The sequence below is a fragment of the Melopsittacus undulatus genome, chromosome 1 (genome assembly GCF_012275295.1).
Source record: "Melopsittacus undulatus isolate bMelUnd1 chromosome 1, bMelUnd1.mat.Z, whole genome shotgun sequence".
Classification (NCBI taxonomy): Eukaryota; Metazoa; Chordata; class Aves; order Psittaciformes; family Psittaculidae; genus Melopsittacus; species Melopsittacus undulatus.
The window spans coordinates 37636852-37659791 of NC_047527.1; the positions used below are offsets into that span (position 1 = coordinate 37636852).

At 42.9% G+C, this 22940-nt stretch overlaps 1 protein-coding gene across 1 annotated transcript in view; it reads right to left on the reverse strand.

Moving 5' to 3' along the window:
* CLVS1 (clavesin 1) overlaps positions 1-22940 on the reverse strand; it is a 91653-nt gene that overhangs the window by 7372 nt on the left and 61341 nt on the right. The window contains exons 3-4 of the mRNA XM_005152517.2: positions 8741-8851; positions 7417-7652 (exon numbers count right to left, since the gene is read on the reverse strand). Coding sequence (XP_005152574.1) covers positions 7417-7652; positions 8741-8851 — 347 coding nt within the window. The remainder of the gene's footprint in view (positions 1-7416; positions 7653-8740; positions 8852-22940) is intronic.

The following is a 22940-nucleotide window of genomic DNA, read 5'->3' on the forward strand; positions in this document are numbered from 1 at the left end:
TGATTTGCCAGGCCGATGTAGGGGTTCAGGGAGAGGAGGAGAGCAGGATCTGCCTCTCCAGGCCTGCACCCAGCAGGCTTAACCAAAGCTCCATTCCTGGCCTACATCAGCCCTCCCCCTACCATCCTTGTTTGCTGGTCCATCAAGTGCACTTCCTAGCCCAGCTGCTTCCATTCCTTTATGCCTGCCTTATCTTTCAGTCCGCCTTGTGGCGCCTATCCCAGTGACCCAAATTCCCAGTATCCCAGCTGGGTTCAGTACTAAATCCTCTCCAGTTCTCCTGACAACAGTGAAGAGATGCAGCTCCCAGAGCATGGGCTGTCAGTCTTTCACATCCTAGCTCCTTGCCTTGCTAAAGCCTGGGCTAGTGCAGGGAAGGTTGTGATCACAAGCAGAAGTTGTAATTTCAAAAACCCTCTGTACCCTATGTCCTAGGCAGGAGATGCACGTTGTGGGCATTGAACCATCAGCCCAACCTGAACAAGTTTATTTATGCTGGGAAGCCGAGCTAAAACACAAGGCAGTCCTTGAGGTCATTAAATGCTGAAATTAAATATGCTCCTACAGAGCATGTGTGAATTGCCTTTTCAAAGGCTTGTAATTCAGCCAGATGTAGGTGGGTTTTTCACAGGACAGCAAAAGACATAAGCATTGTAAAACCATTTGTTTTATTAAGTGTCATGTCTCTAATCTAAACTACAAAACTTTTGGCAAATTTATAGCCAGCTGAAGATTTAATTTACAATGCAATACTTTAGGCAGGCTGAGCAGCACTGGTTCTACAGTTCCCACCTCCAGCCTGTGTTTGTGCACCCATGCACTGGTAATTGAGTGCTGCAAGCACATGAAACCTGTGCTATCAATTCTCTCAGAGAGCAACCGATTTCCTGCTTTGTCCCAGAGGACACCAGCACCAAGCTGCCTGTCCTTCCTGTAACTGGGTCAGCTGTGGCTTTGCAACTGATCTCCCCTTCAGCTGCTCTCGCTTCGGGCTCCTGAGGATATTCTGCATCATCCCCCTGGGACCTGCTAACATGCCAGATTCACTGGCTCCCTTCCATTTGTCTCTGATGTATTAGCAGAACTCCAATCAAAAGGTATAAAACCATTCAACAGCTAATGATCTATATTACTAGATAATGCATACATTATGTGATATGCATGTCCCCAGGACACCTGCTTTACTATCAAGGCATGTCTCATTCATAATCTGTGTATGGGGGAAGCATTTCTGCAGAAGCAGTCAAGAATTCTCTGTTTTTCAAAATAAGTAAGTCATAATAAAATAGTGAATATAAGCCTTGCACCATAGGTCTCATATACTACAGTGAGATATTTTAACTGAAAGCTTAACAAGGAGTATTTTCCTTTTCCCCAACACATGTGGAAATGCACCCCAGCTGCAAGCAGAGCAAGGCAGGTGCCATCTGGGGGCAGTGAGAAATTTTCACACATTTTCATACTGATTTTTATTTGCTGGTATTTTACTACTTCTGCAATAAATTGGTGCTGACTGTGAACCAGCATAAAACATGACCCATAAAAGCAGAAACATATGGTGAAGAAACATTAAGGTCACAACAAGGATAACAACTAGAAAGTTCTGCCTTGCACAGCCCAGCCAGGAATATGGAGAAACCAGTCTGAATAAATAAAACCCTCACATAAGTCACCCCAATGGATGGCCCCTTTTGGATCTAAAGCTGTTCCAGTCAGCATCGGTGTGTATCAGTTGGGATACCCTTCCTGCTGGGAGCAGGATCCCATTTCTGAGAACCAACAATTAGTTTCAGCAGGCAAGTTCATTCGAAGATCAATCCTTTTGAAAGCACACACATCAGGAGGCAATAATGGCAAACCCTAACCTGTACTTTAAAATCCTCACTCTAATCTAGGGCATAAAATCCCATATGCTCTGGCTCAACAACATGGGGCAATGCATTCCAATGTTTTTTTTTTTTCACTGCATTTTCAGAATGCCTAAATACAGGGGCTTTTGATGAACCACTAGGCAAGTCATTGCACCTTTAGGTGTTCAAGTCCTTTAAGGTGAAAGGAAATGGCATCAGGTTGTGCCAGGAAAGGTTTATACTGGTTATTAGGAAAGATTTTTTCACCATAAAGGTTGTCAAGCATTGGAACAGGATGCCCAGGGAAGTGGTTGTGCCATCATCCGTGTTGGTATTTGAAAGACATGTAGATGTATAGCTTAGGGATGTGGTTTATTGATGGACTTTGTTAATGGTTGGACTTGATGATCTTAAAGGTCTTTTCCAACCTAAATGATTCAATGATTCTGTAAGTTTCTACCTCATAGCAGGTAAAGGTAATGGTGTCTCGATGCATAAATTGTGTATTTTCACAATTAGCTTGCTTGGCTCTACTTTAAGTTTTACTCTGCATTTCCTGAGTATCTAATGAGCCCAACCTGGTGACAACAATTCTCTTCAATCCATATTATCCTAAAAGTAATTTTGAACCCTAAATTTGATTAAAGTTACTCTTATTTAAACTTTGATTAAATAAATATTATTAAAGAGCACAGGCTGTTTGGCCAGAACATACGTGTAACTGTTGGGTAAAATCTCCTTTCTCTGCAGGGAAATTTTAAATTGCATTAGGTTTTCAGATCTGTTTGCACCAGCAGTAGCTTAAAAGCAAGCACTCTTTTGATACCTGGGAGGGCAGAGAAGGAACATTCAGCTCCCAGGCTGTGCTTGGTGACTGCGCAGGGAACAAGAGAAGGCAGAGAACAGTCTTTGTTACTTGAACTGCAAGTTCAGACATCAAAAAGTGACCCAGATGCAGCTGCAGAAGGGCAGATATTCTAAGGGAAAGCAAGTCACAGGGAGGTAATGTGCTACTGCAGGTTACTTGCTGCTGCTGGACCCAAGAGTAAGAGTAGGGTGATACTAGGGAAAAAGGAAACTCTTCAAAGAACTGAACTCCTTCATATCTTCTCTAGTCACTAAATCGATCTCTCCTATCAGGGATGCTCGCTCACTGAGGTTAGGTACCCAAATAGCTACAGTCATGCTTCTCCCACTGTGGTTGGCCAAAAGATTATGCCCTATTGCACAGTGATATGTTGAGAGCAGTCTCTGCCTCTTTAACTGCTATGCTCAGCCATCCACCATAGCTATTCATTACACTGCACATCCAGATAAAACCTCCAGCTGTTCCAAAAAAAACAGCTTGTCAACAAAAGCCTCAGGCAAATGTTTTGCTTTTATGTCAGCTCCCTCTTGACTGAAGCAACCCAAGGCCCCTTTCTGACCATCAGATCTCGCTGAAGGTTTGGCCACAGCTGAAAGGGAGGTGATTTTCTTCGCTGGGCTGTGAATTTTTCACACCATCTACATTGCTCTCAAATCACACAGCTCATGACAGGCTCCTTGCATGGATGCAGACCATTCAGAAGACATGGCCCAAGCAGAGAAAGTGTCTGCTGCATTGCTGCTCCCACGAATATCAAATGGATGTAGCCAATCCCTTGGATTGAACCAGCTTTACTATTACCGTATTAATGCTGGTTTGCATGTTTATTACCTGGCCCATTTCAAACTTCACTGAGCTGAATCTTAATAAACAGATACATTCTGAATGGATTTTTGTTATCGTTGTTTTTGTGGGTTTTATTTCCCCTGGCCATTAAGACTCATTATGTGGAGTCATCAGCTTGTTTGCTTTGTTTCCCATCTGTTCATACAGTACTTGGGTTCTGGGATTTTTCCCAGGGTGTGTGATAATACTGCAGATGGGAGTACAATTTCCACTGTGCTGATTTTGCCTCAGTGGAGCTTCATGTGGCCACTGGTGAGAAAATGCCAGTTGCAATGGTTCTGATTACAGATTTTCCATATTATAGAAACTTGTCAAATCTCAAGATTTTCAGGATCATGTTGCTAACTAGAGTCAGTGCCAGGTTTTTTCTAAGAGGATTTTCAATCTGTTCCCTATCTACAATGCCTCCATTTTTTGAAGTAAACAAGGACTCTTTTTTGAGAACAAATCTTGTGCAATTTCAAGTCACAGGGAAAAAAAAACACCCCTGCCTGTAGTTGGGGAGAAGATAATGTTTGATTCCATTGCTGTTAAGGGAAGCAGAAATTGGAATCTAATGAGAATCTGAGGGGCAAAGTCTCTTGCGGTCTCCCACGATCAGTGGTAGCCACCTCATATCAGACCTTTCACTCGTGTATCAGTTAGGTTGTCAAATAACTGTTCTCTCTCCCCAGTTTTTATTCCTTCCTGTATTTGTAGAAAATGATCATACCCATTTCAGCCTTTGCTCTGTGAGACTGAATAAATGACTATGTTCTATAGCTTCTTGCTGGAAAAATATGCTCTCCACTCTTCTCAGCCTCCTCACAATTCTCAGGTGAACCCGTTTCTGCCTAATGACAGGAGCCAAAGCAGTGCTGTCCATCCCGAAGCCAAAGTATGGGCACATACTCGTTCCAGCTTCACTCCCTCCTACTGCTGCTGGGTGCTGCATTTTCTCTTGGTTTGCATTTGGAGACTTATTTTAACTTTCAGGTGATGCCTTCAGTTTGGTCTCAGGCGCATCTTTAAAATGCCCTCTTTCTCCCTTCTGCATTCGTTTTCAAACATAGATTAAATGGCCATGAAAGTAGTCCTTTTACTGTCATTTTTCTTCGAGATCTATAATACCTGGCTTGATTTCTCAGCATCTCCACTACTGAAATCACTAGACACTGTATTTGTGCACATGGTGAGCTTGTCTCTGAGTGTAGGATGGCAGTACTGCATTTAACAAGGGCATTTCTCTGCGGTCACAGTACAAGACTCTAAGCTATTTTAGCAGCACTGAGCTCCAACATTAAGAAAGCTTTAATACAGCACTGGTCCAGTGGCAGTTCTAGCAAGGACATGCTTGTATGGCTGTACAGCAAGGGGATGCAGAGCCAGGCGGGGCAACCCATAACCCTACACCTTGTCACACAGCAGGATGGTGCCTCAAGTCGGAGAGTAGAACAACCACTGTCCCCGAGCCTCTGAGGTGCATTCACCTCTCATAAGAACTACCTTCTTCTGAAGCTAATTACTGGGCAGGTAAACCTGCAGTGATACCTGGGAAGTCAAAGAGAGGAAGACCCACAATTGTTCAGCAAGCCTTTTCATCCTTAAATTGCAGAAATCCAAGAAGGCTGTCTTCATATATTTACCCCTTTCAGAGGAACATAAATGCCAAATAAAAGGTCAGACACCTTTTTTTTGTTAAACCAAACATTTCTACGTAGAAGCACAAAATTACCACATTTACTCAAGCATGTAAAGATTTTTATGCTGTGAGTGAAGAAGGAGAGATTTCTAATGAAACTGCAAAATCGCATTAATAAGGGAAAAGATTATAGGGCATTTGTGAGGGAATTATACTTGAGATGAAAACTAATGCTAGGAAATCTCCTATGCCTAGCATAAACCTTCCTGCAGTATCCAGGAATCTCAGCCATGGCCTGAGACTCTTGTTGTGATGTATGAATCTAAAGAGGCAAGGGGGGATATATATAAAGACAGGTAATGCTGTTAGAAATCTGTAGACCTTTCAATAGGCCTTAGAGATAAATCTGGTCTAATAAATCCAATAAAGCACACAATTATGCTTCTTAAGCATAGGCTTTTACCTCGTTAGGCCAAACTAATTTCAGGGGAAGAAGAATCAAAGCAAATACTCATAGGAGAAAATCTGTTGAACCAGTGAACTTTTCACCTCTAAGAGCTAGTGATGACCATGGGGTACAAGATCAGATGGTTCACTTAACTGCCGAGTAACGAAATTAAGCTAAAAGTTAGACCTAGTCTGCCCAGAGGCAACATGACAAATTAGATTCATCCACTCGCTATATTTGTATTAATGCACTTTTGTATTAGTGAGCAGATTATAAGAGAAGGCTTTGCCTCAAGGCAGGGTTTTCTGGCACTGAACTCAATTTCAAGCTGAGGTTCTCTCCTGAGGATATGATAAGACTGTCCCTTCTTTACAGCCACGGATCTGATCCTCAGCAAAGATTTACTTGTGCATACCTGTGTTAAGAACAGTTTAGAGCTTTAAAAACTGCAGATTTCTTTCTATAAAACTATAAATTGTCTGATTTTGATACACATTCTATTAAGAATGGAATATTTAGTTAGCATCTTTCTAAAATCATTCAGCGTGTTCTGCTGCTAATATTTAAAGAAAAACAACCTTGATTTAAAAGCAGCTCTCTGGGATCAGCTCTGTAAATTCATCCTTGCTTCCCATCTTGGCTGGCAGTCAGTAGTGAGAACTGCTATGTAGATGACCACCTCTCTTTGTGCCATGCCTGCAACCCTGCAAAGGGCCATAGCTCTACAGTTGCATGGCCCTGTTAGTCCTGTGTTTCCAGCACAAGGCTTCACTCTGCAGCTCCAGCAGCTTGGCACCCCTCTGACCTGAGAAGGAACTGTGAATCAAGAGCGCATTTCTTTTTCCTCTGAAGATGAAAGACTTTTGAAATTAATTGCATGGCATTATGGCTTGTCTGTGTTGTCAGCTTTGATTTTGCTCTGTCAAAATGATGGCCGCTCCCTGTCACACAGAGTGACACTGTGTCTGTGAGCACCATACTCATCAAGTGGCAGCAGTGAGTGAAAGCATCACTGCGATCTGCGTGGAAAGCAGTTTTGCCGAGTGGGGCACAGAGGGTGAGGTGAGTGCAGATGTTGCACTCCTGCAGAGAAGGCAACGCAGCCATCACTCACTGCAGATGGTGCAGATGGTCCTCTGCCATACTACCCACAGACCTGTGCCTGGTATACAGCTCTCCTCCCTCCATCCCTGCAAGCAATGCAAATTACTGAGGGTGATACTCTCGAGAAGCTTAATTTTAAGCATTCAGAGCTGAATGCACAACCACTAGATCTAAACCCAGAGACCTTAACAGAACAGCTCTGCTGCTTTAGCAGGGCTGGACTGAGCAGGAGCAGAAGCTGAGGAGACTAACCCATTTTCCCTTTAGAGGGCAGTGGTGTTCATCGTACAAAAGCTGCATTTCCGATGAGGTAAAACCCTTATTGTTAACTGGGGTCAGCAGCAGCAAGCAATAGGGACCAGCACTGAAGTGGTGCTGCCTGCCTCACTATACCGTACCAAAGGGTGTCTCACTCTGATATACTTTCTGTAATGCTCTGTGCAGGGGCTCATTAATTTCCCCTCATTGTCATGCATAGTAATCAGAGAAATAATTACGGTTCCACAGAGAGTTTTCCCTTCTCCCACCAGACCGTGAACCCAGTCCAGAGTGAAATGCTCCTTACCGTCAACACTTGCCAAATCACAGCCTCTCTGAGTCAGATGAGCCCTTCCTGCTAGACTCATGCAGACCTGCTCAGAAAGCCAATGTAGGAGGTGATTTCAAAGGCAGTACTGACCTTTTCATGGGTTTGGGTGAGGCCTCCCGCTCCAGGTTGGAAGATGCATGCTTCACATGCATGGCATTGTAGGAGGTGTGGGTATACTCGTTTTCGTCACTGTAGTCAGGACCGAGTAACGTTCGAGCCCATGTCCCCATGTCATATGGAGGAAGAGTGCCCCCAAATTCAGAGGGCAGGCATTCAGGGTGTATTAGCTGGTGAAGGCTGTTCAGGTTGTTACCATGAAGAAAGATCTTAGATAAAAGAAAATTCAAAGTCATCATAGATTCCTTACTCCGTTAAGTACAGTAACAACAGTACTAATGAGGTGTGCAACATTCTTAGTTGACACTGGAGTTTCAGGTGGGAATTCCTGAAGTACTCAGGGCTGGCTGGGGTGGGGAGCAGGGTGGAGATAGGTTTTGGGGTGTGCAGCTGGGGAATTAGGCTGGCATTATAAACACTTCTGAAAACTCGGAACTACATGCTTTTGGCACATGACACTTTCACTTTCTTAAGTACCAGATAAGGGAAAGTGAAAGTCAGTAATAATGACCACTGTATGAAGATAGAGGCTTGTACCAAGAACAGGGAGATAATGCAGCTTACTGAAAGAAGATGTGAAGAGCAGGCATTCAGTGTCCAGAAGGCAATCCAGCCCTGCTCCCCAGGACTGATATTTCCCAGGGGTGTATCAGGCTGTGTTGCCACTTTGCACTGCTTCAGCGACATTTGCCTATCTGATCCATCTTTTCTTTTGGACTGATACTACTGTTGTCTCTGCTTGGTCAGACAGACCCCAGCGTGGGATTTGAGCTTCCTGAGGGATGACCCAGTGCTTGGTTGATAGACTGCAGAGGTCAAATGGCTAAGATGACTGCATGGGTTTCAGTGGGGAAGCCCTACCTCTTCTGCAGTGTGAGCAAACAGCCTTCAGGTGGCTTTTCACCATGTGAAAACAGCCAACTTGCTGAAGGAATAAGCAATTTTACCTTCACAAAAAGAGCTGAGCTGAAGTTTGTCTTGCTGCAAGTGACCTCAGCCAGGCCTGATAATTCCTCCACATTGCCTATTCTCTCTATCCCTGAGCATGTCCCATTAAAATGTATCTAAACTTTGTTAGTGATAACAGCTTTCTGATCTCTGGCTGAGTTATTGATTCAATCCAGACCACTGCAAACTCCAAGTTTTAATAACAGCAGCAATTCTCTGAGGCCATATGAAAAATGCAAAGAGAAAAAGAACGAAGAAAAAACAGCAGCTACAAGGCTACTTTGCTGCTGCAGCTTCCTACCCCCTCCCCCCCCCCCCCCCCCCCCCCCCCCAATCCCTGTCTAATTACCCTTTTTCTTGTCTTGTCTTTGAGGAACGGCTTGATTAACGTGTACAGGGCATGGATGTACCAGGGCTGGTTGACAAAATGGACTCCTCCAAAACGGGCAGGAAAGCTGTCCTACAGGAAGAAAGAAAGAAAAGGAAGGCAGTTAACAGATGCAGTGCTTTAGTCCAGCAGTCAAAAGGATGGGAGTCAGAGGAAGGAGCCTGCGTCTTTCCATCTGCAAACAAGAACTGGGCTTACTGGGAGGGGGCAGGAGGGAAATGGAAAAAAGAAAGATGCCTGGAAGTGTTTGTATCAGTCTCCTCTGTTAGCAGAGGCAGGCTCGTCTCCCCTTCACACAATAACACATCAGTTGCTGATGATTTAAAGTAGGCTTTCCAGCCACTTTGCATGAACATCTTTTAGCTCCATCAAGGGCATCCGACTTGCCTGGGATGGGAAGAGAGAGGGGGTTGATGAGCCCTGCTCCCTTGAGGGGAAGCTTTCTAATTTCTCATTGTGCAGCATAAGGCAAGCCCCGGTTCCCACGCACATAGCTGCACACAGCTCACCTTTTCACCCCTCAGCCTCCCTGCCTCCCCCCTGCTAAAATCATCATTACAATGGCTGACCTTTCGGGGTGAGCAAGCAGCATATTATGGGGAGGAGGATGGGTGGGAAATGCTGATAAGTGAAGGTGTGGGGAGAGCACACCATGACAGCACCATGGAAACTGCCGTAGCCCAGCTCTCGCTGCCGGGCTGTGCACAAACACCCTCGGCATTAGCATGCAGGTAGTGTCCCGCGGGGAGGTGTTTGCAATAGTGTCCTACTCAGCTCAGCCAGCCTGGCACGCTTTAATAAAAGAGGAGGTTGCTGGCGTGTCTTCAAAGGTTATTGTATACTGTGATGGGTATTTTGTACCTACACTCTCATCTAACAACGTCGGGCAGGCAGGGAAGAGCCCAGGATTTTTTCACATTGCATAAACGGGGGACGACGGCTGCTCCTGTGTGCAAATCTGCTTCCAGTGAGAGGAGAGGTACCTGTCTCTCCCTCGTGAAGGGAGATCCTGATGAGGCCGTCCTCATCCTGCATGTGCTTCTAACCCCTATGGCTCAGCATGGAAAGACAGGGCATAATCAGGTCTTGTCCTTCAGGGCTTTGGCTCTGGGACTCAGGCAGGTTCATTCCCCCCACAATTAGCATAGGGCATCCTGGGGCTTTCTCTTACCTTCTTCTGGAGCATCAGAGATTGAACACAGCTGGTGAGGATATGAAGTGGATTTGTGAGGTGGTATGGAGAATCCCCCTATACACTTCCTTGGTATGGATCCTGCTCTGCTTCAAGGTCATTTTTCCCCCAGATTTCACATCTGTCTAGGTGTCCCACCACCTCCTACACCCTGCACAGTTTAGCGGGACTTACCATGCTCTTCGGCACTGGCCATGGATTGCCCTGCCAGTCATTTTAAACCATGCTTAGGTAATGCTCGTGAGTAGCCACAGGCATTAAGTGATACCTTTTTCTTTTGCTGTACAGTAGGATAAGACACACCTCAGGTACATCAGCTGACCTGAAATCATTACAAATCTTAATATTGGATGCTCTGTGCAAGACTAGTGGGTAGCCCAGCCAGCAGGCAGGGTGCCAAACAGTGTAACAAGTGATCGCAGTTTAAATCTCAATAAACAATGAACTTAGCTTTTTAAAGGTGGTATGTGCTCTGTTGAGGTGTTCACTCACAATAAAGATGACCGTATTTCCATTGCTGCTGCAATATTCATTAGAGTTTAAGGGCGCAACTCTGACTGACACAAACTACTGCAGTGCTGCAGGTTGCAGTGACTTCAGCCGGGCTGTGCTGAGAAACAGATGGAGACTGAGACTTCCTAATAAAAAAACACTGATCAACAGAAGTGTGAAGCCCAAAGTGATTTTCTACCCTGTGATAACCTAGAATTGGGGTGTAGAGCAGACTAGAGCCAAAAATGCCCAAGTCATGCAAAATTCACATATTCAGTTGTTTTCCTCCTACATGGGAATGAAAATTTGAAGATCTGAAGCTTTTCACAGAAAATTCCAAAAGAAAAAATAATTAAGAACTATTGGAATGTTCCATATTTGCCTTTTTTAAATTTTCAATTCTAATTTGTCAAGCTGGCTGCCATCCCACAAGCTGTATCACTAAGGGAGAAGTTCTGGACTCTGTTTTGGGGCTGAGCTGCCACAGCTGTCCCAGGCTGTACCATAGCAGCATAGGTCAGCAAGGAAGACAAAGTCTGAGTCTGAAGCAAAGGACAGTAAAGAAGTGAAAGATGAGAAGCAGGGGAAAAACTTTAAGACAAAGAGATTTATACCTGAGAGAGAAAGAAAAATTGTTTTGCATTCTCACTGGAATGCACAGATGATAATCACAGTCTTCAGTTAGAAATGTCAGTCAAACTTCATTTCCAAGGGGACTGTGGGGATTGTCTTTAGAACATGTAGACCAGCCTAATGATGGCACATTACCCAGAAAGGTCTGAATGCTGAGAATTACAGGAAGCAGACAGAGGTTTAAACTGTCAGACAGCCCCTGGAAAAGGTTAGCTAAGGAGCAGGATGTACTTTCCTATATAGAAAATTAATTTTATGTCCACCCAACATAGATTGTTTAGCCCATAAACTAGATTCTGTCTGGTACATCAGTAGACTAATTGTTACATGCAAGTCCCTCATATAACCATTTTATTTAAAGGCAATTACTTTCTTTTCATTCTGAAGGTACACCCGAAAATGCACAAATACCCTTGAAAAGGGAACATGAGGGCCAAGGAAAAAAACAACCACCAAATAACAGGGTTTTTTTTGTGTGCAACTTTCTGCTGATTTTTGTTCCCTGCCCTATTAGGCACAATAAGCTCTATTTGACCTTCATCCCTCAGTCCACCTGCATCTGTAAGGCTGTCAATTAGAGCAAGGACAAAGACAATTTTTTTCTCCTTTTTTTTTTTTTAACCAAAGAAATTTGATCTGGGAATCATCCAGACACTGTTTGGAACTGCAACACACCAATCCTGCACAAGTCCCTAATTAGAGCAGAGCTGCCTTGGAAAGAAAAGCTCCCGTCTGGAGGTCTGCCTTGTGCAGTTCCAGGAAGATGTATGAGACGTTTCCCACACCCCACTTAGTGTCTTTGCTGCTTTCCCTGGGGCAAGGTGAAAGTAGCTGAAATTGATTTTCTGCTGGAGAGCTTTTGCTTTTAGGAATTCTCTTTTGATTTTTCATGTCTTGTGATTCCTTGGGAAGTTGTATTTTATAATGAGGTACATTTTTTGGAGCCTACTGTGAAAAGGACCCTGGGATCATGGAGCCTTCCCTTAACCTGATTCCTTGTTAAAAATACCCAATCCTGAGGATATATTTACATTTTATTCCAATGGCATAAATAAAATACAGCACACAGGAATTGCTCTATTTATCTGTGGGCACTACTGTCATTTTCTCTGAAAAACAGGCTGGACATACTAGCATGGGAATGGTTGGCCTTGATGATCTTAAAGGTCTTTTCCAACCTAATTGATTCTATGATACAATGTTGCTCAGAGATGAAATGGCAGCATGAAGAAATATATCCAATCCAGTGCTAATCTAGCCAACTTCTACTCAGCAGTAGAAGAGAAGAAATAGTGAAAGGACTCCACATACCTTCTTGGGCAGCTAGATCATGCCAGAATCAGATCAGGTCTTCTTCACTGGGACCTGAAGTGAACTAAAGCAAGGACTATATCTAACTATGTTGCAGTAGCACCTTCCCAAAGCAGTGTAAGCTAACAGAGAGATTGAAAATTGTCCAAACACAGGGTTTTAGTTGTTCATGTTGATTTAATGTAATTTGTGCCATAGATGAGACTATTCTTTTGCCTGATTTGTCTTTTTTGACTTTATATATCTGTTTCTTTACTGTTTTCAGTTATTCCCTTCCTATGCTCGAAGAAATGAACAATTGAGTGCCACAGAAGAGCTGTCACAGGCATCCCTAAGTCCAATACAGGCCTCAGTGCATCTTTTATTTCATATTGGAGAACCCTCAAGCTTGCAGATCCAAGCAAAATGTTACAAAGGTCATAGCTTCCCTTCTCTGCTCAGACATCCTGTGCAAGGGAATTTCTGAACTCAGTATGGGACTGAAGCCTCCCAGTACATAATGTGCTGTTAAACAGCTCAGGAGTTATAGCTTAGGAGGTGAATGAGAGACAATTTTTCATTTGACCAATGACCTAAGATCAAAAACTAAATTCCAGCGTATTTCTAGGTTATGTGATGTCTGAATTCTGTGGCACAGATTTAAAAATCCTTTCATAAATCATACCCTTTGCAATCAAAAGAGCAAACACACATCTTGCCAACCAAATACATTTTAATCTCAACCATACTTGCCGGTTTACTGCAAATCAAAACATAGTTCCCTTTGAAAGAAAATAATTTCCCTTAGATTCAGGAAGACTTCACTCAGAAACAAAACTGTTGAAAATAAAAGGTCATTTAAATTGAGGATAAAAACAGCATCTTTGTGCCTGTGCACTTACATAACCAGTCCCTATGGTGGATTAAAGCTCCCACAGACTGTATTAATAGTTCAGGAAGATTTTATTAATAGTTCAGTGATAGTTTTTCCACAGAGAGTTTACGTGAGTGTGTGATTTTAATGGATTGGCACTATAAATGAAGAGTGGCAGTGACTGAAAGTTGTTTTCCCCAGATTTTACAACTTTGTCAGATTTTGGATAGGTTGTGCCTATCAAAAACACATTCCTGAGGATGTGAATACCAAGTAATGCCCTTGATGTGGACAGAGCAGGCTGTCATACAGTGTGTGCTAGGAGAGAAGGTAAAGTGTCTCCCCCATCGCTACAGCTTCAGCTTCTAATTTTAATGCAGCTCCTAAGAGATGAATGCTTAGTTCTGGAAATCCCACAGGCAGGAGGAGGTGGGATGCAGCAGCAGGCCTGGGAACCATGGGGACTGTGGGACTGGGATGCTCCCGCACCTCTCCGAGGAGTCCATGGGGCTGCGGGAGTCAGGGCTGCTCCTGCTCACCTGCTGTGGTCCCTGCTCTGAGCACAGGCACATTTCAAACCTCTATTCGGGCGAGTTGCTCATCTTTCTGTTCTCTTTCTGCTCCCCCGTGTTTTTGTAAAGATGGGCATGCAAAATTAATGTTGCTGGTGGCAATAATTGCAAACTCGTTTGCTTCTACCTTGGCATGCCCTCAGAGTACACAGGGCTTGGAAATAACTGCAGAGCAGTGGAAAACCATTTAAAAAATGACTTTAGTGCTAGCAATATGGCAATCCTGACCTGCTCAAATACGACCTTAAAAATGATTTTTTGCTGTCGGGAAGAGCTCATTCATTTGAGTAAGCTGTGACTGTAACTGCTCGCACCAAAATGCTCTCTTTTCTTTGAAGCATACAGTAGCAAAGGATTGGAGCAAAATCACAGGAAAATATGAGTTCTTGGTTTATTTTTGCACCACATACCCACACATGTAGATGAGTACACTCTGAAGTACTGCTGTCAAGGAAGTGGAACTGTAAAATGAACACTGGGATGCATTCTCCTAGACATTTTTCATTATGTTTGTTATCTCTCCTGCTACACTCGATAACTTTTAAAATCCAGCCATTTACAGTGGGTTCCTTCCAGTCATTACTGCACATTAGTGAGGTCCTACAGAGAATCTGCTCATGGGTGTTGGCAGATGGCACCAATAAATCAGGTTATAGAGCACAGATTTGCTCAGTAAACTTTGATTTGTCCTGATAGAATCATGCTGTTGTATCATCTGGTCTAACAAAGAAACTCGTAACCTTCGGGCAAGAAGGGGATTTCTTCACTACCTTTTTGCAAGAAACCCTTTGCCAAACCAGCTTGGAATAATTGAGGAACAGAAAATTTCCCATAAGCAGTGACTCTGTTGGATACATTCCACACCATGGTGCTGCTTTTCTGTTTGGAATGTGCCCCCGTTGATTTCAAAGTATTTCTCACACTTAAGATACAGACTGAGGCTCCCTCCAAAGCAAAAGGTTAATAAATTATATTGATGGAGAAACAGCAGGCTCATGCAGGGGCTTGCTTGAGGAGGTATGCAGAGAAGAGAGGAACTCAAGATGTGACTAAAAAATAATAATACAAAGAGCACTGATACACTGATTTGGAAGTAACCCACACATGTGTGTGACTGGGGTGCCACAGTTTGCTCTAGATTAGGTCAGGTTAGGCAAGGCCAGATCAGGCTTCTGGTGGAGCAGGAAGAGTGAATTAAATGCTAAACTAAGGAGGGGCAGATTGGATCACAGGAACAGGCAGCACCATGGGAAGGAGCATGAATTAGCTGAAGGCTAATTTTCACAGTTAGTTTAGGAAATTGCTATGATCTTTGCAGCCACCTCTAGCAAAGTGGGTTGAATTGTCTCTAGTGTCCTGATTTTGGTGTAAACCATAGCTCAGTAACACATTTATATCCAGCTTCCTGAAGTGAGGGTGACTGCAAGCTGAGTTGCTTCTATTCCTGTATCTCACTGAACATGAACGTTTGAAATTACTTGTGGGGGAAGAAAAAGCAGCAGAAAGATCACCAAAGCTGAAAACAGTTTAGGGTTTAATTAGAAATGCAAAATGTGATGGGCATAGTGCAAGCTTGGCTTGGAAGCTTGCTGGATGAACACAGGTGCTGCTGCCTGAAGTGTGTGACCACAGGTCAGCTGTGATGCTTCACACTCCCTTGGCTGGCTGTGACCTATGAGCTGCTCATTCAAAATCATCATGAGAAGAAAGTCTCCATGCAAATGTCAGGATTCCAGAAGAAGTGACCTCTCTCCAACCCTTTCCCTACCACCAAAAGTTAAAGCAATGCTGTTTGTGTCTGCTTGAGCCATTGGTGGGTTGTGTGGTGTGAGCTGCTCTCAGTTTTGGGGGTGTGATAAAGAAGTGGGTATTTTTGTAGTCAGATTTTAACGCAAAACGGTCAACAGCCGAGTAAACAAGTCCAGAAATGGAAGTAAAATTTAGCATTAAGACAGCTTTAAGGAAAGACCACCCTGATTCCCTTGCAGCTGAAAAAGAATCCACCCAGCCACACTGGGGTTAAAAAGTTTGGCATGGAAAAATTTACCCCTAAAATGTTAAATTTTTTTAAGATGCACTTTTTGAAAAAGAGCAACTTAAAGATTATTTTTAAGTATTTTTTCAAAGCTAATCTCTAAACAAAATTAATTAGGGTTATTAACCACTGTAGCCAAAATCTGCTATTTTCCTTAGCTGGCCTGACTTAAACCTCTCCCTGATTATTTCTGTTTCCATAGACTTGCCTTGCACCCATCCTGAAGGGTAATAGATCTGTGGGACATTGTGGTGGAAAGCACAGGGACTAAAGGAGACAGGAGGGAGAAGAAAATCACACTGAGGCAAGCCCACTAGGATTTAAAAGGCTATTAAAAGGAGACTCTCAAGTGCATGCAAAAAGACAGCCCTGAAGAGGAAGAAGTACAGAACCTGATTTCCTGTTAGATACTGGGATTTTAAACAAAAAACCCAGTACAAAGACTGCCTCTTTTGGTATGCATTGTTATGCATACATCCTGTATGTAAGACATTTATTCTATATTTTCTTCACATCACCACTTGCTGTATCTGTGTATCTGCTCTCTGCCAAAATAGCCCTGTGTCTGAGTGAAGGGGCAATAAAGGCCAAACTGCCATGGTGAGGACAAATGCCCACAGCATTAGTTAAAGTCAACCAAAGAAAAGCAATTAAAAAAGGTCTTGTGGCACTTGCCTTTCTTCTCGGGAGACTTATTGACTTTGCAGAAAAGCGTTTCATCTTGCCTATGAAAGTGCCAAGGTGTCACACAGAAATCATACAGTCTTATTACACTTGCATTGTGATTGAAAGCTGATGATGGAGAAAAAGAGATTTTGCTATTTATAGTGCTAGGCAACCTATCTGACGCTGAACACAAGTCTGCTGTAGCTTGGCTTGAACAAAGCATGGAATCATCTTAAAGCTTGTGCATGTGCATTCACATGCAGAGCAGCATGTAAAGGAGATTATAAAATAGTATTGTGATGAGGATCAGAAAAAGATGATCAAGCAATTTTTTTATTGGCATTTGTTGACTGACTGAAATAAACTATTTGGCAGAGATTATTCTTTTTCCAGTAAATTTCTCTGCATTTAGCAAGAAGTCAAGAAAAATCTCTGTGTTGCCTTTTCCACACATCTTCTTGAAGGTATCACTGGTTTTTCACACCCATTTTCTCAAGGCTATCTGTTAAGCAGAAGCCAGATTCCCATTTTATTTCACTAAGAACTCAAGTTTTAACCCTAATCTGTTTGCGATTGAATCCTCATTTTAAAACTGAAGGATGCCCTTCACCTAGCTCTCGCACAACACAAATGTGCTCTGACGTATGTCCTCATGGTAAAGATATTTTTTCAGTTATTTTTAATCTGGTGTGTCTGTGAAAGTGGGTGAGGAAACCCTGTGACATCCTTTGTTTTAAAGAGTCAAAATGCTGCTGACTGCACAACGGTGGAAACCCAAGTCTCAGGGATTCAATACGAGGCAACTCGGGATGTATTAGATAAATGCCTGACAGCAGCAGCACCTTTGCTTCATGTACAACCTCTTATTCTTCAAAATAGAAGCCTGGGGGAAAAAATACCTTTTATTAGTCACATGATTCAGTTTCTGTCCTTGTTACAATTTCAGCAAGACTTCTTAACTTTCTTATCCCTCCATGCTGAAGGGAAACTTGTTTAATGTATTTGTCCCACATAGTCACAAGGGTGACGTGGCAGGAGCAAACCGAAGTGTCAGGTCTACAATAGAATATAATCTGTGTCTGCCCTTTTGTGATCTCTTTCCCTGTTTTCATTTTTTTTAGCAATGGAGGAGTACCTTGGTAATGATAAACCTGACCTTAATTGAATGTCCTTGAAATAAGCTTTGAGAACAAATAAAATTATGAGTAATGCATGTGGAAAGATATAAAGATGCATTGTAAAAAATACATCTTTACGAAAGCTGTTTTTACAGTGACATAAGCATTTTAAGTTTCATGACATTTCTGATGCTCCATTAGCAATTTGTTACAATTTTGCCAAAGGTTTAAAGTTTGGGCCCAGAAGTTTCAACACGGAGCTAGACATATTTCCATGGGGACACTTTTGGGGGCTGCAGGGTGGAGGTAAGGACACGATTTGAGTGTTTCTCAGTGGGTGTGGGAGGAAAAAGTATTGTTTTCTGCACTTCAACATATTTCTATGAATACTGGAGGCTGGAGATTTAAAGCTTGGAGACAGTGGCACATGGACCCAACCTTTCACATAAAGTTTTCCTACTGCACATGGTTTTACTGGCACAGTATGAATTTGCAGCTCAATGTGTTCATATGCCAGAACTCATTCAGGGAAGTTTGGAGGTTGAGATGCTTCATAAGATGGATTAGTCATAGTGATATCCTCTTTCATTAAAACCTACGATCAGCCAGAATTCTTAGAGATCACTAGCTATGTTTTGGTTAGATATAAGGAAGAAGCTCTTTACTGTGAGGATGGTGAGGCATTGGAACAGGTTGCCCAAAGAAGTGGTAAATGCTCCATCTGTGGCAGTGTTCAAGGCCAGGCTGGAAGGAGTAACATGGTTTAGTGTGTGGTGTTCCTGACCATGATAAGGGGCTGGAACTTGATGATAGAATCATAGAATAGTTAGGATTGTAAAGGACCTCAAGATCATCTAGTTCCCACCCCCCCCTGCCATGGGCAGGGACACCTCACACTAAACCATATCACCCAACGCTTCATCCAACCTGGTCTTGAACACTGCCAGGGATGGAGCATTCACTACCTCCCTGGGCAACCCATTCCAGTACCTCACCACCCTCACAGTAAAGAATTTCTTCCTTATATCAAGTCTAAACCTCTGCTGTTTAAGTTTCAACCCGTTACCCCTTGTCCTATCACTACAGTCCCTAATGAATAGTCCCTGCCCAGCATCCCTGTAGGCCCCCTTCAAATACTGGAAGGCTGCTATGAGGTCTCCACGCAGCCTTCTCTTCTCCAGGCTGAACAGCCCCAGCTTTCTCAGCCTGTCTTCATATAGGAGGTGCTCCAGTCCCCTGATCATCCTCGTGGCCCTCCTCTGGACTTGTTCTAACAGTTCCATGTCCTTTCTATGTTGAGGACACCAGAACTGCACACAATATTCCAAGTGAGGTCTCACGAGAGCAGAGTAGAGGGGCAGGATCACCTCCTTTGACCTGCTGGTCACGCTCCTTTTGATGCAGCCCAGAATACGGTTGGCTTTCTGGGCTGTGAGTGCACACTGCTGGCTCATGTTCATTTTCTCATCAACCAACACCCCCAAGTCCTTCTCCACAGGACTACCATGAATTTCCTTTTTGCCCAACCTGTAGCTGTGCCTGGGATTGCTCCCACCCAGGTGTAGGATCTTGCACTTGGCATGGTTAAATTTCATGAGTTTGGCATCAGCCCACCTCATAAGTGTGTCAAGGTCCCTCTGAATGGCATTCCTTCCCTCTAGCGTATCAACAGAACCACACAGCTTGGTGTCATCAGCAAACTTGCTGAGGGCACACTCAATTCCATTGTCCATGTCAGCGACAAAGATATTAAACAAGACTGGTCCCAACACCAATCCCTGAGGGACACCACTCGTTACTGATCTCCAGCCAGACATTGAACCGATCTTGAGGTCCTTTCCAATCCTAACTATTCTATGATTCTATGATTCTATATTCTCCCACCAGAGCAGCTGCAGCCCTGACCCACTGATGGGAGGCAGAATTCTCCCTGCAGTGGCCACTCCTAGAGATATGGTATAGTCAGGGCTCCCTGAAGCTGTAATTTAATTCTGGGATTTCTCCTTTTCTAAGTGCATGACTTTGCCATTTTAATGTTCTTTTTGCTCTGTATTCACCACCTAAAACAATGCTGGGTGACAGTCAGTGCTGCTCATCACATAATCACTCAGAATCAGGGTTTTATTAGTCTGTCAGCGTTAAATGCTGCATAAACTTTGTACTCATTGCTGCACAAAATACATGCTTATACACTGCAACAGCTCTCTCACTTCCATGACACAACTTCCCTTCAGTTCACACTTCTCATTCCTCACTACCTTGCTTTAATCTAAATTTAAATATGATTTCAGAACAACTTTAACAGGTAGTGGTAGAAAAAATATTCCTGCTGTCTGTGTAGGCTCAAGGAAAGCAGGAACCTAATCAGTGTAGCATCCCAGCCTTTTCGTTATCATCAGCTGAGCACTGATATCAGGCTACAGGGATAATTCCAGGGCAATGTTTCAGTCCTTTGACCTCTTCTATGTTATCACCTGCTCCCACTACAGTCCCTGAACAAGAGGATTCTGAGGGTTACCAGCTAAGAATACTGGCCAACTAGTGCTTATGCTGCCTGCTCAGAAAGGTTATTCTTAATTGTGTTTTCAGGCAGCACAGCATCAATCTGCAAGCTAATGATTCCTCCATTCTCCTGTTCTACTCTTAAAAATTTGTTCTGATTGTGTTTGCTAAGGCCAAGAGCAGAAATGATAAAGACTTCACTGAACTTGCTAAAACTACAGCTAGCAGGAAGGTGTGACCCTCTATCTCACCCACCTCAGTTTAAAAAGCCATACAAATTTCCCTCTTCCTTTTTCATCTTGTATTGGATTAAAGTCACACTTTAAGTACTGCTACACAGAATCTTAAATGAATTAGGGGTTTTTTCAATCCCGAGGCTTGGAGTATGTGGTGTCATATCCCTGGAGGTCATTACATTTGCTAGATAGATGCAGTCAGTCCGTACCTTCTCCTTTGAAGGCTCCCCATCGAGAACTGTTTCCACCTGAAGGCATGCAGCAGCATATCCTCCTCTTTAAAATCCAAGCAATTTATTGCTGTTCCTTGCTTCACTACCAGGGCATTTGCAAATCAGTGGGTATCATTAACTTTGATTTTAACAAGGCTTTAGGCACATTGGCTCATATTGGCTCTCCCGCTAGTGAACTGGAGAGATTTTATTTGGAGAAGTGGTATACAGTGTGGGTGAAAAATCAATCAGGATGCTAGGATTCAAGTGTTGAGATAAGAGGTACAAAGTCTCCCCTGTGGTCATTGACTTAAATATTTTCTCTAGGGTTGATACCAAGCCAGTACAACTTGATGTCTTTATAAATAACCTGGGTGATGCTAGGGATTAACTAACCCTCAGAAGCTTTGCCAATGGCACCAGGCTGTGGAGTACAGATGATATGCTGGAGGTTAAGACAGAGAGTCCCTGTTTAGAGGGACAGATCGTGACTGCCTGCAAAGATGAGCTGCTGGGAAACCCCACCTGCGGAGATGTTCATATCTCAGTTGGAGCAGACCTTGAGTGACCCAATCTAAACTCAGACCTGGATCTAACTCCAAATTTTGCCCTGCTTTAAGCTGTGAATGGGATCAGATGACTTTCAGAGATAGCTTTCCAACCTTAAATATCCCTGGATTCTACTGCATTTTCTATGTGTGCATCTGAACTTGTCAGCCTGTTCCTGCCCTGTAATTTACTTAGTCATGTTCCACACTTACCGCTGACTGATCTCTGGTTACTCCAGGGCTTCAAGTTGCAGTTTCCATTTAAAGCTACAGCTTTTATCACCTTTAAAATATGCCCCAGAATTTATTACAGACTAATGGGCAGGGAGGTAAGTCTTATTTATGATATGGTTTATCACAAAACTCATATTAGGAGCATAAATGACAGCAATAAATGAAATAAAATAATCTGTTCAGACCAGAAGAAAATCTGTATCACTAACTCCCTGCATTCAACTGTTGTTCCAAGAATGAAGAATTTCCTTGTTATCAGGAATATGCTGGGTGAACAGAAGTCATCAGAAAAGCTGCATTGCCTATTAACTGCTACATTGTTATGCACATCCCCCAATGCTTATTGGTCCCATTTATGTCCATCAATTTAATTAAAGCCTCTCTGTTATTGAAATCTATAGCACAAAAAGGTGTCAGAGCTTAGAAAACAGTGTTCATTTATGCTGTCCACTGATAATAGACAATAGAGATAGGTTATTTCTGGCAGTAAATAAACAGTTTCTTCTGGGAATCCAGCAATTCAGAAAACATTTGGAGATTGCAACCAAAGAAGACATTTGTCTGCACACGTTAGTGGCAAGTTAATAGTACTGCTGAACGTTTTACAGATGCTTGGCCTGGGATTCTTTTTCTCCTTTTCTTTTGGCACTGACACAACTTTGTCATGTAAATGCAGTAGTGTGCACGTACAGTACATCTTCGCACAAAAATTCAAGACAAGGCCACTGACAGCACACTTTTAATGCAGAGGTTGCACTAATATCTGTTAGGGATTTGTCTGGGAAAGTCATCTCACTGCCTATTGGCACCATCCTCTCCCATAAATTTTAGCAAAACTTTGTTGTTTTTTCTCCATAATTCTTTGCACCAGGCTCTATATTGTTTCAATATAGAGGTTAAAATAAAGCTTAGGCACACTGTGTTGCACAACCTGGGAGAGACTGCTCTGTTAAATAGGCCCTGCTGTTTGAACTACCTGAGTTGTGAATCAGTTCAGGTTATGAAAGCCTGCTCCATGTGAAATCCATGACTGAACACAGTGAATTCTTCACTCGAGGTGGTTATTGAACAACTAATTTTCCCAAGAATAAAGAACAAGAAAATATCCTGAACAGAAAAATAGAGGTGTTAAATGCCTTTCCAGCACCAAAAATTCTTCAGACTGCAGAACATAAGTGGTGTAACTTTCCTAGTACTTCAGTCTGTATCCACAAGCCAGAAGTGTCACTGGAAGGGTAACTTAATTTCTGACAGAAAAGTTCTGAGGCACCTTGATTGTTAAAAATACTTTCCCATTAATTTAGGGAGATGAGGCTAATTATCAACGGTCATCACAGCAATTTGACCACTACTGTCAAGGTAAGGTGAGACATGTCAGATGTATGTTTTCAAACTGACGTTACAAACAAGATTGGCAAGAATAAAAGCACGTTTGTGACTGATCAAAAGTAAAAATATTTTTTCAGTTTTTGAAATCAAATTCAGTTTGTGATAAGATCACAGTTAGACTCTGAGAAGATTAATTCAAGGAATTGTCTACTGAAATACCCAGAATCA